The sequence below is a fragment of the Argopecten irradians genome, chromosome 9 (assembly GCF_041381155.1).
Source record: "Argopecten irradians isolate NY chromosome 9, Ai_NY, whole genome shotgun sequence".
In the NCBI taxonomy this organism is placed as follows: Eukaryota; Metazoa; Mollusca; class Bivalvia; order Pectinida; family Pectinidae; genus Argopecten; species Argopecten irradians.
In genome coordinates this window covers 16905011-16919794 of record NC_091142.1, presented here as the reverse complement: position 1 = coordinate 16919794, position 14784 = coordinate 16905011, and the positions used below count along the sequence as shown (strand labels likewise).

At 35.5% G+C, this 14784-nt stretch overlaps 1 protein-coding gene across 1 annotated transcript; it reads right to left on the bottom strand.

Annotated features, from left to right (window-relative positions):
* Window positions 1-14389: 14389 nt before the first annotated feature.
* Window positions 14390-14767, bottom strand: LOC138330571 (uncharacterized). The gene has a single exon (XM_069278134.1). It carries the CDS (start codon window positions 14765-14767, stop codon window positions 14390-14392), a length of 378 nt encoding a protein of 125 aa, XP_069134235.1.
* Window positions 14768-14784: the final 17 nt, after the last annotated feature.

The window sequence follows — 14784 nt, the reverse complement described above, 5'->3', positions numbered from 1 at the left end:
GACGTTTAAGAGCTGGTCTAGATTAAAAAACGATAATCATACTTTACATGGTACTATATACGAGAAAGGTGGAAAGCCTTAGACTCCAAATTTCTAACCCGCCTACCTTTAGTGCGGCTATAAAAACCCATTTCTAGTACATCGTCATAAAAACGGTTACTCCTTTCAAAATAATCCTATACATCTATACAAAATGCCGCCATTAATTAAGACGATAAAAGCCCCATTATGACATGCACATCTAATTAAAAATGCATACTAGTTTCGTGGCTGATATAATATGCATGAGCAAGGCTTCGGCTGCAATCTCATAGTACTTTGCCGTACTAAAGTTTGATCTCTTATCGAAAACCAATGTACCAAAACTGACTGCACTCGTACAGTTTGACATAAGTCTACAGGTAAATGCCCGCGGCTATGATCTGGGACAGTCGTCGCTATGACAACACCGTTAGAGGTATATATAATTTGTACATTTTTCGGCACGTGGCGGAATAAAATCTGTCCGTACTATTGCGAGAATTTTATTAATGAAAACAACACTCCGTATGTGAAGAACGCCAGATACAGATCCTGCTGACGGCTTAAGCTTCTGGACAATATTCTTTATAACTGTCCACAGAAGTAACTATTTCGTCCTTGCTTTCGATGACCAGTTAGCCGACCGAACACAGGTAGAGTAAGAGTGTCGTCTGTGGATGAGGCTTTGCATACATTTAGGTTAAAATAAAGGTCATTTTCATTAGACAATGAGTATGAAACTCATATTGAGAACCCGATAAAGTTTCTTTTTTTTTAAACATGAATTCTTGGAAGTATATCGGTATTGCTATATAGATGTTGTAATCTGTACACAAGACTGGTCTTATGAGTAAGTCGTAACAAAAGAGTTATTGACCACGGACTATTTTATTTAGACCTGGCTATAGTTTTAGACATGGTCACGATGAAAAAGACTACTGACGGTAAGTTTAGATAAGGTCATCATAATTCGGACGGTCAAATATATTTAAGACTGGACATGGATAATCAGTAATGTTTTTCGAAAATTGTGTCAAAATTCAAATTAGTAGAGAAACCTTAAGGCACGGGATAAGGAAATTTGGAGTCCATTGGATAATTAGTCAACCATTGTTGTTCGTCTCGTCGAGATCTAGAAATATACGTGCTTCCTTCAATAGTTATATTTTTACTGTCGTGTTATCAAAACTATGTACTTAGTTGTTTCCCATGTGTAATATAGACATTACGTATATGTACATGTACAGTGCAGTATATATATGTTCCTCGTTTTATATTCCATTTAGCATTTATATCTGTCATATTTTGGAAATAGGCTAAAATATATACATTTAATTCTATATAAGACAATCATTGTTTTACAAGTATTTAACATACAATTTCTCAGTATCTGCATTTACATGAAAACCTACATATAAGAATAGGCTAATGAAAAATAATTATATTACAGCAGTATTATAAAACAGTTTCTATCATCTAATTAAAGGCCCATTACCTTTCCGGAGCAAAGTATAAAGGTTTCTTAAAAAACATTAATAACATCAGAAAACGCATACTGATGACCTAAAAGAAGGTTACGACTCCAAACATATGCAAGATATCCTGCGTAATATATGGAGATTCAATTCGGCGTTTTGCCGTCTGGCGCAAACATAACTACGACCCGCGGTTTATGGAAATAATACGACCCGCGTTAATATTTTATTTATTTTAATCAAATTGTTCAGAAGGTGATGATAAATGTAGTATTAACGGTAAGTTAATAATTTTAAGACTCTACAAAATTATCGATCTTGTTTTACATTCTCATTTTAAAAATTAAAAGCCGTTTCGGAAATGTAGTGGGCCTTTAAGGAAAAAAAGATAGTATACAAAATGATCTTTAGATTGCCATCAATATGTGGAAAATTAACTATCTGTAAGTTTTGTATAATAATAGATCTTTACAAGTGAAATGTGATTTTTATTTTAGAAAAAACAATATAAGAATAAAAGTAGAGTACCAAAGTACTTACTGTGACCTTATGGTACAGGTGTAGCACAGGTAAATACAGGTAAGCCATTTTCTAAAACAGACTATAACTTACCTGTAATTAGCCCCTATTGTTCTCCCTCCTAATGTTAAAATAGGATATGTTGGCTGAGTGGGAAGACACTGGTAGGACTGACCTGGGGTCCCCGCTCTGCGCAAGATTGATTGACACAAAACTCTGAATTTAACCTAACACGCTGAATATAATCGGACACTCTGAGTTTAACCGGACAACTCTGAATTTAACAAAACACGCTGAATATAATCGGACACTCTGAGTTTATGATTTTCACACTGAATATAACCGAACATGCTGAGTTTAATCTGACACGCTGAATTTAATCTTCCACTCTTAGTTTTCGGTCTTCACTCTGAATATAACCGAACATCCTGAGTTTAATCTGACACGCTGAATATAATGTTACACTCTGAGTTTACGATTTTCACACTGAATATAACCGAACATGCTGAGTTTAATTTCACACCACCGTGGAGAAGGTTAACGGAATCGGGGTGTGCAGGAGGTGCGTACCTCTGACTTAGGGGGCGCTGAGGCGGCATTGGGGGGAGCGCGAAGCGAGAGAATGGCCAATGGTAGATGCTTACATTTTTTAAATGCGAACATAGACACAGATATTGAGAGGAAAATTAAAAACCAACAAATTTTTGCATGTAGAATGACATAAGTCATGCGAGTAGGGACGTGGGGTGATGTATTTACATTTTTCGCTGTCAAAATACGGAGCATGCGGTGGTTTTACGTAGTTTACAATTCTAGAACTAGACGAATTAAGATTTTCATTAAAATTCGAAGGTGCCATTAGAAGTAAAATTTCCCCATGACTAATTAACCTACGCTAGCGAGGGACGGGATCGGGGGGGGACCCTATTTTAGCTGGGGACGGCGCATGGATGGGCCCCGCGGGGTTACGTTACGTATATACGTTAGGCCTACTTTAATCTGCAGAATGATCACCCCACTTAAAATTAATTTAGATGAGTGTAATTTGCATATACATGATTTATAAGTAATCTACGTCCCTGATTTGGCGATATTTATACCAGACACATTCTTGATTTCATATAGTTCTACATTAATATCGTAGACAAATACATATTCAAAGGACATAAAGCTTTGAATAAAATATTTGATACACAATACTTTCTTACAATATCAATTTATTATCGGAGATTCGACACTTTCTGCGGAAGATACAGCTATTACACAATGAGAATGAATTATCATTAAATAACAATATATGTGCAAGAACAAATATAGTGATACTAGTAGAAACCATCCTGCTACATTATTCCTAATTCTTATACACAAGATAACAAATAAATAACAACAAATATGTTCCTCATTCTACAATCAAAACACCAAAACACGTTTTTTGAAAAAGTCTATGTCCATGGAAATTGAACTGGATAACACCACATGTCTTTACACAACAATTCCATTTTTAATTAGATTCTATCATTTTTTGGTGCGTTGATCTGAACAATAGATCAATATTCACAGTAGTCATACTGCATACATCGAAGCGTCTAACTAAAATCTCGAACATGAAAAAATGGAATATATTGTTGACTAGTTCTCATTATATTTTTGTTGTTGTTTTTGTTTTTACTGATTGATAAGATGTCAAATAAATGATTACGAATAAATAGTTTGCTGTTGGGAAACACTTTTGCTGCGTCAAGCCAAATATGAAAAAATGCTATCATTTTTGAGCTTAAAATGTTATTTTTTTCATTTCCTGCGTACAAATTACTACATATCATATATTGGATTATTTGGTCCTGATATGTATTTGTTGTTCTATTGTGGTCATTTTGATACCTTATTTGTCTATTTCGGTTGAAAAATGTCAATGTTATGACTATTTTTCAATTTTAAGTTAAATTCGAGATGGCGGCCATCTTGATGACGTCATAACAGGAAGTTCATCCCAACTTATGCAATGTTAACATTTTGATTTGTGATCAGTGGGTCATAAGGGTTCAGAAAAAATATTGGTTCGGAGGTTTGGGGGAGGGGTGCATGTGGGACCCTCCTAGCCCATGGCCTATTACGCCCTACCTGCAAGGAAAGCTGTACTTTCAAACCCTGGGCAAACGGAAAATTGACGTCGATGGAAAAACAGATGAGAAAAAACAAGACTTTATATGAATCAATATGTGAAAAGAAATTCCCAACACCGTTCAAAAAGAATCTCCCCTGTTTGAGGTAGACGCAACAGTTTATGACCTGCACATAGTACAGTAAGTAAATCTTACCCTGAAAATAACTGGTCGTGAGAGTGCTTTTAAAAAGGGTTGCTCCAACATGATCAAAACCGAAAACACTAGAGCATATGTTCTGATAAACATAGTGCACATATTCAAATACAATCAAACATCAAATGCACAAATTAAATCCAGGCAGTACAAAAAGGTTAAATGCTCTGTTCAATACAGCTTTCTATGTTTCAAACAGGTAGACCCCATTGTGCCTTTCCCGAGCTTTGCAATTTACAAGTAACAGATGGTGTTAACCTTGGATCATTGTAAAGAAATGAATATGTGCAGACGACCACTCCCCGGAATTCAGGGTGGTGAGGAGCGGTTTTCCAAGAAAGACATTAGGCAATAATAAATTTTAAATAAAAAGAACCTTGTTGGATTTTGATTAATCACACGTCTAAGTCCATGGATGGGTCAGAAAATTATCAGCTAGGGTCATGAGGTAAAGGACGGCCTCCCCATGTAAGAAAGTTTGATTAGCGTGTATAGAAGTGCGGGCGATGTGTATTAGGGAGACCTGCAGTATAATCTTGTTGTGGGCTTCCTTGTAATATTGGGACTGTTGGGGCCTATTTTAAAGTCAATATGTTCGTCCGTTCGTCGGTGCGGCCGTTGAGTAAACTTTTTACATTTTGTAAACATCTTCACAAGTAACTTTACCCATAGCGATTTAGCTGAGAAACTTGCCTTGAGAAATGATCCGGTCATGGTCCCTGACCGACGTGTTGAATATGTTTTGGGGTATACGATCCGAAATCCAAGATGGCCACCACAGCCGCCATCTTGAACACATTTATAACTTCTTCTAAAGTTCTACCGGTGTGATTTGGCACAAACTTGCCTGAAATGATCCTGATATGATCTTGAAAAAGTGTTGATCCCAAATCGATGATGGCTACCGTGACACCATATGATGATATTGATTTCATATATGACTATTGCCAAGGTAGTGCTATATCACTGAAGCACTCCCTTAATGCTTAGTGCTAAGCAGGAGCAGAAAATACCACTTTTAATAGACTATGGTATGCCTCGGCCAGGGCACAGAACCCAAAGCCTTCCTATTGTGTGTCTAGGGTTAGGTAGGAAGAATAGAAAAGATAAGATCCTAAGTTTAGTCGCCTTTTACGATCATGCAATAGGGGTAGCAGGTACAATGCTAACGCCCTACCTGCCCTTTAGACCCTTGTGACCTTGAATGAAGGTCAAAGTCATTCATTTGAACCAGCTTGGTAGCCATTCATGCCAGCATACTGCAGGCCAAATATGATTACCCTGGGCCTTTTGCTTATTGAGAAGACGTCGTTTAAATTTTTTATGCTTTTTGGCCACTGTGACCTTGAATGAAGGTCAAGGTAATTTATTTGAACAAACTTGGTAGTCCGTCATGCCAGTATGCTGCAGGCCCAATATGAGTACCCTGAACCTCTCGGTTATTCAGAACAAGTGGTTTAAAGATTTTTTAGCCTTTTTGACTTCTTGTGACCTTGAATGAAGGTCAATATCTTTTATTTAAAGAAACTTGGTAGCCCTTCATGCCAGCATGTTGCAGGCTAAATATAAGTACCCTGGGTTTGTGTGTTATTGAGAAGTCGTATAAGACTTTAGGCTTCTTGACCCCTGTGATCGTGAATTGAGGTCAATGTCATTCATTTGAAGAAACTTGGTAGCCTTCATGCCAGCATGCTGCAGGACCAATATGAGTACCCTGTGCATTTTTTGTTATTGAGAAGGAGTTGTTTAAAAAAATAAGTCTTTTTTTAACAATGTGACCTTGAATGAAGGTCAAGGTTATTCATTTGAACAAACTTAGTAGTCCACCATCTCTCAGCATACTGCAGGCCAAATATGAGCACTCCGGGTCTTTTGGTTAGAAGTTGTTTAAAGATTTTAGCCTTATTGACCCCATGTGACCTTGAATGAAGGAAGGTTCAACATAGATTGCAACCAAATTTGGCCAAAAACATCCTTGGAGGAAGGGAAACAAGAGTTTGCATACATTTTGTCTCTGACCCCACGAGGGCAGGAGGGACGGGGCCCAATAGGGAAAATAAAGCTAAATCCTTTAAAACGCTACTAGTCATAGAGTTCTGCATGGATGTAACCAAATTTGGCCACAAATATCCATGGAGGAAGAGGAATAGAGTTTGTATAGATTTGGCTCTGATCCCCTGGGGGCGTGGCCCAATAAGGGAAATAGGGGTAAATTCTTTAAATTGCTACTAGTCATAGAGTTTTACATGGAATGTAATCACATTTGGCCAGGAGCATCCTTCGAGGAAGAGGAACAGAATTTTGTATAAATTTTGGCTCTGAACCTCTGGAGCAGAATGAGTGGGGCTACATAGGGAAATTAGAGTTGAGTCTTTAAATTCCTTCAGAAAATAAACAATGATCCTGTATTCAGAATATTACTTGGCATTACAAACCCTTTGGGCCTCTTATTCTATGATAAAAAGAGGAAAAACATATAGACCATAAAAACTTTAAACAATCCGACCTACCTCGGGTGCGATGACGAACACACTGACAGAACAAAAACCTGAAGCATATTAGCGCAACGTTCTGCCGAATGTACGAATTATTGAGATTTTCATCACCTTTAAACATTGTTTATGATCATGTAATATGGACAGTAGGTTTTAAATAATGAAGGGACTGTACAAATTTAAACTGTTTTCGACAAGTTCTATATGTGCACATATTATATGCACCTCACTAGGGATATTTACAATAAGCGATATACGTATACACATACTGATAAGTACGTATTGGAAGGGGAGCGACCATTATTCTGAATATATTTCCTATTTCCTATGTTCGTGTTTTGAATAATAAAATAAATTCATACTATCGTAATTTGCATGCTAAAAATACAATACTCTTTAGCGTGTCAATAAACATAACATAATCTCTGGAAGGCTTCCCGCTCAATCGAATACGCACGATCATTGCATGACTGCCCTGTATAGAGTACCTGTGTCACAATGTGTTCTGAGGCTTGTTCAGGATGGCGAGCGCTCGCGCGACAAGAAAGTTTTTGAGCGGCAGGGGGTGCTCGGACACGCATTCGATATGGTGGTCTCTCGTGCACTTGCTCTGTCACTATTATCAGAATATACATTTATATGTTTTAAAAAATCCCAAAATAGGGCTCCGTTCATGTCCGTTCAGAAACGAGCGTTCGCGGGCGCTCGCCATCCTGAACACCACTGTATGGATTCCGCGCCGGTATTCGTATGTTTGGATCGTCTTCCGGTTTCATTTTGAAGCGAGAAGGAGAATGGGGTATGATCAGTTAATTGTGATTATTAATGGATTTAAATAATTTTTAAGATTATTAAAAAAAACAAGTTGGCGCAATAATGATTGTAGAGCAAAGTCAAATGACCAGTTGTCGTATAAACATGTTCATTTTCCAAATATTGAATCACAAACACAAATTCATGTGCCATATCGAATGCGTGGTACTTTTTGATGTTTTATATGTATCCTGATTGGCATCGTGACTGTTCGAATGATGGTTGTGAAACCATAGACTATCAACATCATTTTCCGATCATTGTGTTGTGTTAATGATGTGCTAGATAAGAAATATTACTACTAAAAGTATTTATATTGCTGTTGTTTTTGACATGATGCTCCGGTTTGGATATGTGTATAGATCCAGTTTAGATAAAAAGTTGCTCAACATAAGAACCGGTTTGGATACCGTTTTAGAAAATGTTTATCTTTATTATAGGTTCGAAACAGACTATTTCTTCCACTTCAGGTGCACTTTGTCGTTGTCACAAATTGTAGAACATCTCCAACAGAGACACAGAAACTATTCACAGGGATCTGAGAATTAGTTACAAATTATATAGTCATGGACCCACCAGAGTGCCCTAAGACCAATTTTAGACGTTTAAGATGTCTAGATTAAAAAACCATAATCACACTTTACATGGTACTATATACGAAAAGGGTGGAAAGCCTTAGACTCCAAATTTCTAACCCGCCTACCTTTAGCGGCTATAAAAACACATTTCTAGTACATCGTCATAAAAACGTTTTTCCTTTCAAAATCATCCTATACATCTATACAAAATGCCGCCATTAAGACGATAAAAGCCCCATTATGACATCTAATTAAAATGCATACTGGTTTCGTGGCTGATATAATATGCATGAGCGAGGCTTCGGCTGCAATCTCATTGGCCGGTTATAAAAAGTCCACAGATGTATATGTTTGAATAGTAACGGCGAACTCCATATATAGATGTAAAACGTCCCGAGAAGAGAGACTTTTTATAGCCGGCCAATGAGATTGCAGCCGAAGCCTCGCTCATGCATACGACACCAAGCAACACACCCACCGGTCACGTTATACTGACAACGGGCGAACCAGTATGCTAAACACTAAGCAGGGACAGAAACTACCACTTTTTTAGACTTTGGTGTGTCTCGGTCAGGGGACATAACCCAGAGCCTTCCTCATAGGGGCGAGCGCTCAACAAAAGGCCAAAAGGACAGTTGTGGTAAGGTACTAACGCCTACCTGCGGGTCTGGAAAATACCCGTATCACAGTGCGAATTAATATAAATTATCATTAGATGTATATCAAGTAATGATCCATATTGAACAAAACTTACAAAGAATTGAATATCCGAAATCTAGCAATTTTCAGATATATCATTTCTGACATTATGCATTACGTTTGACAAGGATTTATTAGTGTTTTCTCATCAATCCTTGCTTTTGAAAAGTTCTTTCTCGATATGATATTGTTTATAATTTTACTGTTTCTAGTATAAAATACACCAATATGATTGAAAAATACGTATACATGATACACTTGCTATATGTAATGTACAGACGGTATATTTAACTGTAAACCAAGACAAGTGTACCATGTGAATTGAAATTACATGATGGTCGATTGCTCACTCCGGTGGATATTTGTACTTATGTAATCTGGTTAGACCTCCTCGTGAGCTGGGGTTGACCGCCGCAGTATACAGGTTGAAATTACAACGCAGCATGACATCGGCTATAGGAAGGATTCTGATATTGATTCTTAATTAGTATCCATTTAATAATGAGGTAAAAGCGGTATAAAGATCGAAATCATTTCTATTCACTATAGGGTCTTCTTCAGTCCAAATAACACTAACACAACGTGTTCGTCTACATGTTTGTTTACATCTATTGTGGGATCTATTTGGATTACACATATATATCTTTTGCCTCTTTAGACACTAATTAATGAATGAACTTCGGCAAAATATGAACAAGTCATGTAAAGTATGAAAGATGAATGTATTAGTCAGACTTGATGACAGTATTATATACGTATCTGACTTGTACAAACGTACAAACAGATAGGTTATATTAGTTGACAAATTCCAAAATTCGCCACACTGACTTAGGCAAGGAGAGTCAATCACATTGTCCTTATGACGTCACAGGTCAGGATCACCGAATCAGGTGAATGTCTTGAAAGTTCAGGCCTATTTTGTCAACATGTATCCTCTTCAATAGTTATGCAATAGTTATGCATCATGATGTTATTTTGATATTTCCTTCGATCTTCTTTGGTCATACGATATCTGAAACGAGAACTTTACGTAACTTTAGTAACACACATCACAAACGTAATACAATGTAAGTATATAAACTGCCCACAGAAGCACGTCCCCCCAAAATGGAGTTCCGGATGAGGAATATGAATAACTTACACATCAGACATCATAGTCCATACCAGGATAACATATCGAAAAAATTCTACAAAATATTATACAAAATTGCATAGACAAACATATGTGCGAAAAATTCATTCTATAATATGAATATGTACCTATTATGTACGGTGTACTATTATTACTTACCAAAATACAACGTCTTACCGATATGAAAATATCAAGGACGTATATAAATAAAACTCAACATCAAAATTTTAATTGTGCTGCAAAATGAACAAAAAACTGTATCTAAATTGAAAGCTTAAATGTTTATCTGTACAGTCGTACAGCCTCGATAATCTATCTGAATAATGCGTATTACAATAACCGTACTAAAGTTTGATCTCCTATCGAAAACCAATGTACCATAACTGACTGCACTCGTACATTTTGACATAAGTCTACAGGTAAACGCCCGCGTCTATGATCTGGGATAGTCGTCGCTATGACAACACCGGTAGAGGTATATTTGTACATTTTTCGGCACGTGGCAAAATAAAATCTGTCCGTACTATTGCGAGAATTTTATTAATGAAAACAACATTCCGTATGTGAAGAACGCCATATACAGATCCTGCTGACGGCTTCTGGACAATATTCTTTATAACTGTCCACAGAAGTATCTTTCGACAAGGATTTATTCGTCTTTGCTTTCGATGACCAGTTAGCCGACCGAACACAGGTAAGAGTGTCGTCTGTGGATGAGGCTTTGCATACATTTAGGTTAAAATAAAGGTCATTTTCATAAGACAAATAAGTATGAAACTCATATTGCATAGCAGGACCATACTTAACTTTTATACAAAACATTTTAAATGAGTGTGGTCTTATATATATATGGAACATGCAGCAAAATAACGTAAATCCACAATGGATAAAAGTGCAAGTTAAACAAATATTATATGACCAATTTTTACAGAAATGGAATCATGACGTTTTTCATTCTTCAATGTCAGTATGCTATAGAATATATAAAAAAGAGTGTAATTTTGAAAAATATCTTGAATTATTGAATGATAACGAAAGATTATTAATGTGTAAATTAAGAACGGTTTTAAGAAACCATAAATTTATTGTTGAAACTGGTAGGTGGAATTATATAGAATATCAAAACAGAATTTGTCCTTTTTGTGATACAAACGATATTGGTGATGAATTTCATTATTTACTAAAATGTCCATTTTTTACGCTGGAAAGAAGGTTATATATTAACAAGTACTACTATACGCAACCAAATATTCTAAAATTCTCACTACTTATGAATTCTTTTAATATTAAAACATTAAGAAATTTATGTAAATTTATCAAGGTTATTTTCCAAAAGAATTTGCTCTGTTTTTGTTTGTAAATACATGGTATAGCATATGATTCAATATAACATTCATTCTACTTTCATAAGATATCATCATAGTCGACCAGTAGTTAATCATCTTTATTTTTATATCAATTATAAGTGGTCGTGTACCCAATTCTCCATAAATCATGTAGTTTGGTGTACTTTTCTTCAAACCAAGAAATAGTTTACAAAATTTTAAATAAAATTGTTCAATAGATTGCATATTTGAAAAACCCCATATCTCACAACCATATAACATAATTGGTTTCACTATTTTTTCAAATAAATCAAAAATACACTTAGTCGATAGATTTAACTTTCTACCTTTTTTCAAAACATCATAAATAGCAATTCATGCTTTTTTAATATTCTGATTAATAGCGTCTTTAAACGAGGCTGTTCTTGAAAAAACAGTACCTAAATACGTGAAATTATTCACACATTCAATAATATCATTTTCGGATTTAAAGACGTGTCTATTTACAAATCTTCGTTTAGAAAACACCATACACTTTGTTTTGTCACTATTTACTCCTAATTTCCATCGATTACAAAATTCACTAAAAATATCAAGCTGGTTTTGTAAATCAGTTGGGCTATCAGAGAACAAAATTGTGTCATCTGCGTATAACAAAATAAAAAGCTTTATATACATGTATATACGAAGTTCCGTTTCAAACTTATTGCTGAGACGTTCAATTCCTTTAATATTGTTTAAGGATAAAAAGTTTTCTACGTCATTTAGATATAGACTAAAGAAAAAAGGCGATAGATTTTCACCTTGTCTCAAACCAATATCACAAGGAAAAAAATTCCCTCGAATTTTGACCATTTATGTTTAGACTTAATTCCTTGATACATACTATATATAATATTGTACATTTTACCATTTACATTATTAATTAATAACTTATTCCACAAACCTGTTCTCCAAACTTTATTAAAGGCTTTCTCGAAGTCAATAAATACTACAGTAGAGTTTTTTCTTTAACATGTTTGTAAGGGAGATTAATGAGTAAAATACAAAAATGTTATCTAGTGTTGAATAGTTCTTTCGGAACCCAGCTTGGTTTTCAGATATGATATTGTATTTTTTCGGAGTACCTTTGGAGTCTTTTATTTAATATACATGTGAATAGTTTTTCAAGACAACTAACTATCGTAATGGGTCTATAGTTTTTTTGGATCATCCGCGCATGTTTTATTAGATTTAAGGAGCTTAATGGCTCTTTCAACTTCCTCCTTATTTATGACATTGTTTATTTCTTGGTTATGCTGAAAAGGAGGTAATTCTAACAAACTCTGCTCATTTCCATCATCATCATTTGTAGCAGCATTACAGTCTTTAAAATAATTAAAAATATTTTCAAGTGAAATGTGTGTTTTGGATTTTTGCTTAATACAGTTATTTAAGAGTTTCCAATAATCCTTAGAATTACTACTTTTCATGTTGTTTAACTTAGACTTCATGTTGCGTCTGTATGAATATATACATTTATTCATAGTTTTTCTGTATATGGTTTTTCAGAGAGGTTTTATATTTATTTAGAAAATAGTCATTCCTATGTCACCTATATTGGTTTTTATGACGACGATAGTTCTTTTTAGCCATTCTACACTCTCTGTTGAACCAGGGTTTAGAGTTTTCTTTATGATCACAATTGTTATTATAATTTATTTTCCTTGTACCCAGTGTAGATTTTGCAGCATTTAAAAGTACATTATTACATTCCATTACTAAACTATTTACATCTAAATTATAACCATTTTCATCTCCATCAATACTACGTATAATCTCATCAATATGCATGTTATCAATATTATCTAAGAACTCTTTAGCTTTCAGATTATCCCAATTATTTAATGCACTCAGACTCATTCGGGATATCAACATTTATCTGGTTATCAGTCTGTTCAGTGCCGTGGATAGTAAGAGCAAGTGGACAATGAACATCCGAATATAGAGAGCAAAAATCTAATACTTCAAAATCATCAAGGTATTCAAATAGACCTGACGAGCATATAACATAGTCAACAACACTGGAGTTTTTGCATGTAAATTTTCCAATATCTTTATCCTTGCCAACTCTCCCGTTACATATAAACAGATCATTAAATTGTACATAATTCAATTAGACGATTTCCAAAAATTATTTTTACGGTCATCTTTGTTACTTCGATATTTATTAACATTATTCCTGTCAAAAATATTGTTAATATTTGCTTGAAGGATTTCATTTGCCAAGTCATCCCTTTCGTCTATTTCACTATTATCAATGAAGTCTAGACAATTAGCTGTTCTAGAGTTAAAGTCTCCAACAAGACATATGTATTTGCAATTATTCGATAAATTCAAATATTCATTTTCAATTTCTGAGTATGGGTCTCCAACACAGTAATTTGAGCCCTCTGGTGGAATATAAACAACACCAAAGAGCAACCCATTTTCGTAACCACACGCAGCTTCATCAACCTTGAACCAACTGACATATTTACTGTCACTGGTTACGGGATTTATCAGATTTTCAAACTCTTTTTTATATGCTAATACTATGCCCCCTGATTTAATTTTCTTATATTTAAAGCGATTTTTCATAATGTTACAAAAACCAGGTATATCAAGAAAATCTACATCATCGGTTTTCGTTTCAGTAAAGCATAAAACATCAAACTTATCAACAAATTCCAAAAATTCAGGATATTGAATCCCTCTCAAAATTTCACATACATTTAAGACCAAAATTTTAATATTTTTACAATTTACAACTGTATTGAGTTCGTGGTTATCACTTCTAAGACCTTGAACATTAGGGGTAGTTCGTAATCGTGTCTGCCCTCCCGCGCGTCCCTATAGCTAGCGTCGTTCGTCTCCGGTTTTATCGCTACAAATGCACCTGCGCTTGGTTCGAGGCGGCCTTAAGGGCGTGTCCTCGTTTTCGCGCTCTTTACTCGTGGGTTCAAATAATTGATTGTTAATGTAGAGCTTATCTCTTACAAATGCCACCTTCTTCCAAGCCTTTCGCTCGCCTTCTTTGCTTCTGGATATAGATCTTTACGCTTCTCCTCTATTTCTTTCGGAAACTGCTCATTCACCCAAAACGATGTACCTGCAAGCTTTCTCGTTGACATTTTCACTTTGGTTAGATCCTTGAAGAAAACAAATTTTACAATTATAGGTCTCGGGGTTGCCCCTGTGCTTCTGTCTCTTTTTCCTATCCTGTGGACATTAGCCATTTGAATGTCGTCCGCGTCTTCCATTTCTAGTTTATCTCTAATAAATGTTTTTACAACCTTCCCCGAGTCCTCGCCGTGTCCGTTCGCGTCCCAAGGGCTTTCTACTATTCCTGAGAAAATCAGGTTGTATTTCATGCTACGGGCCCTCCCGC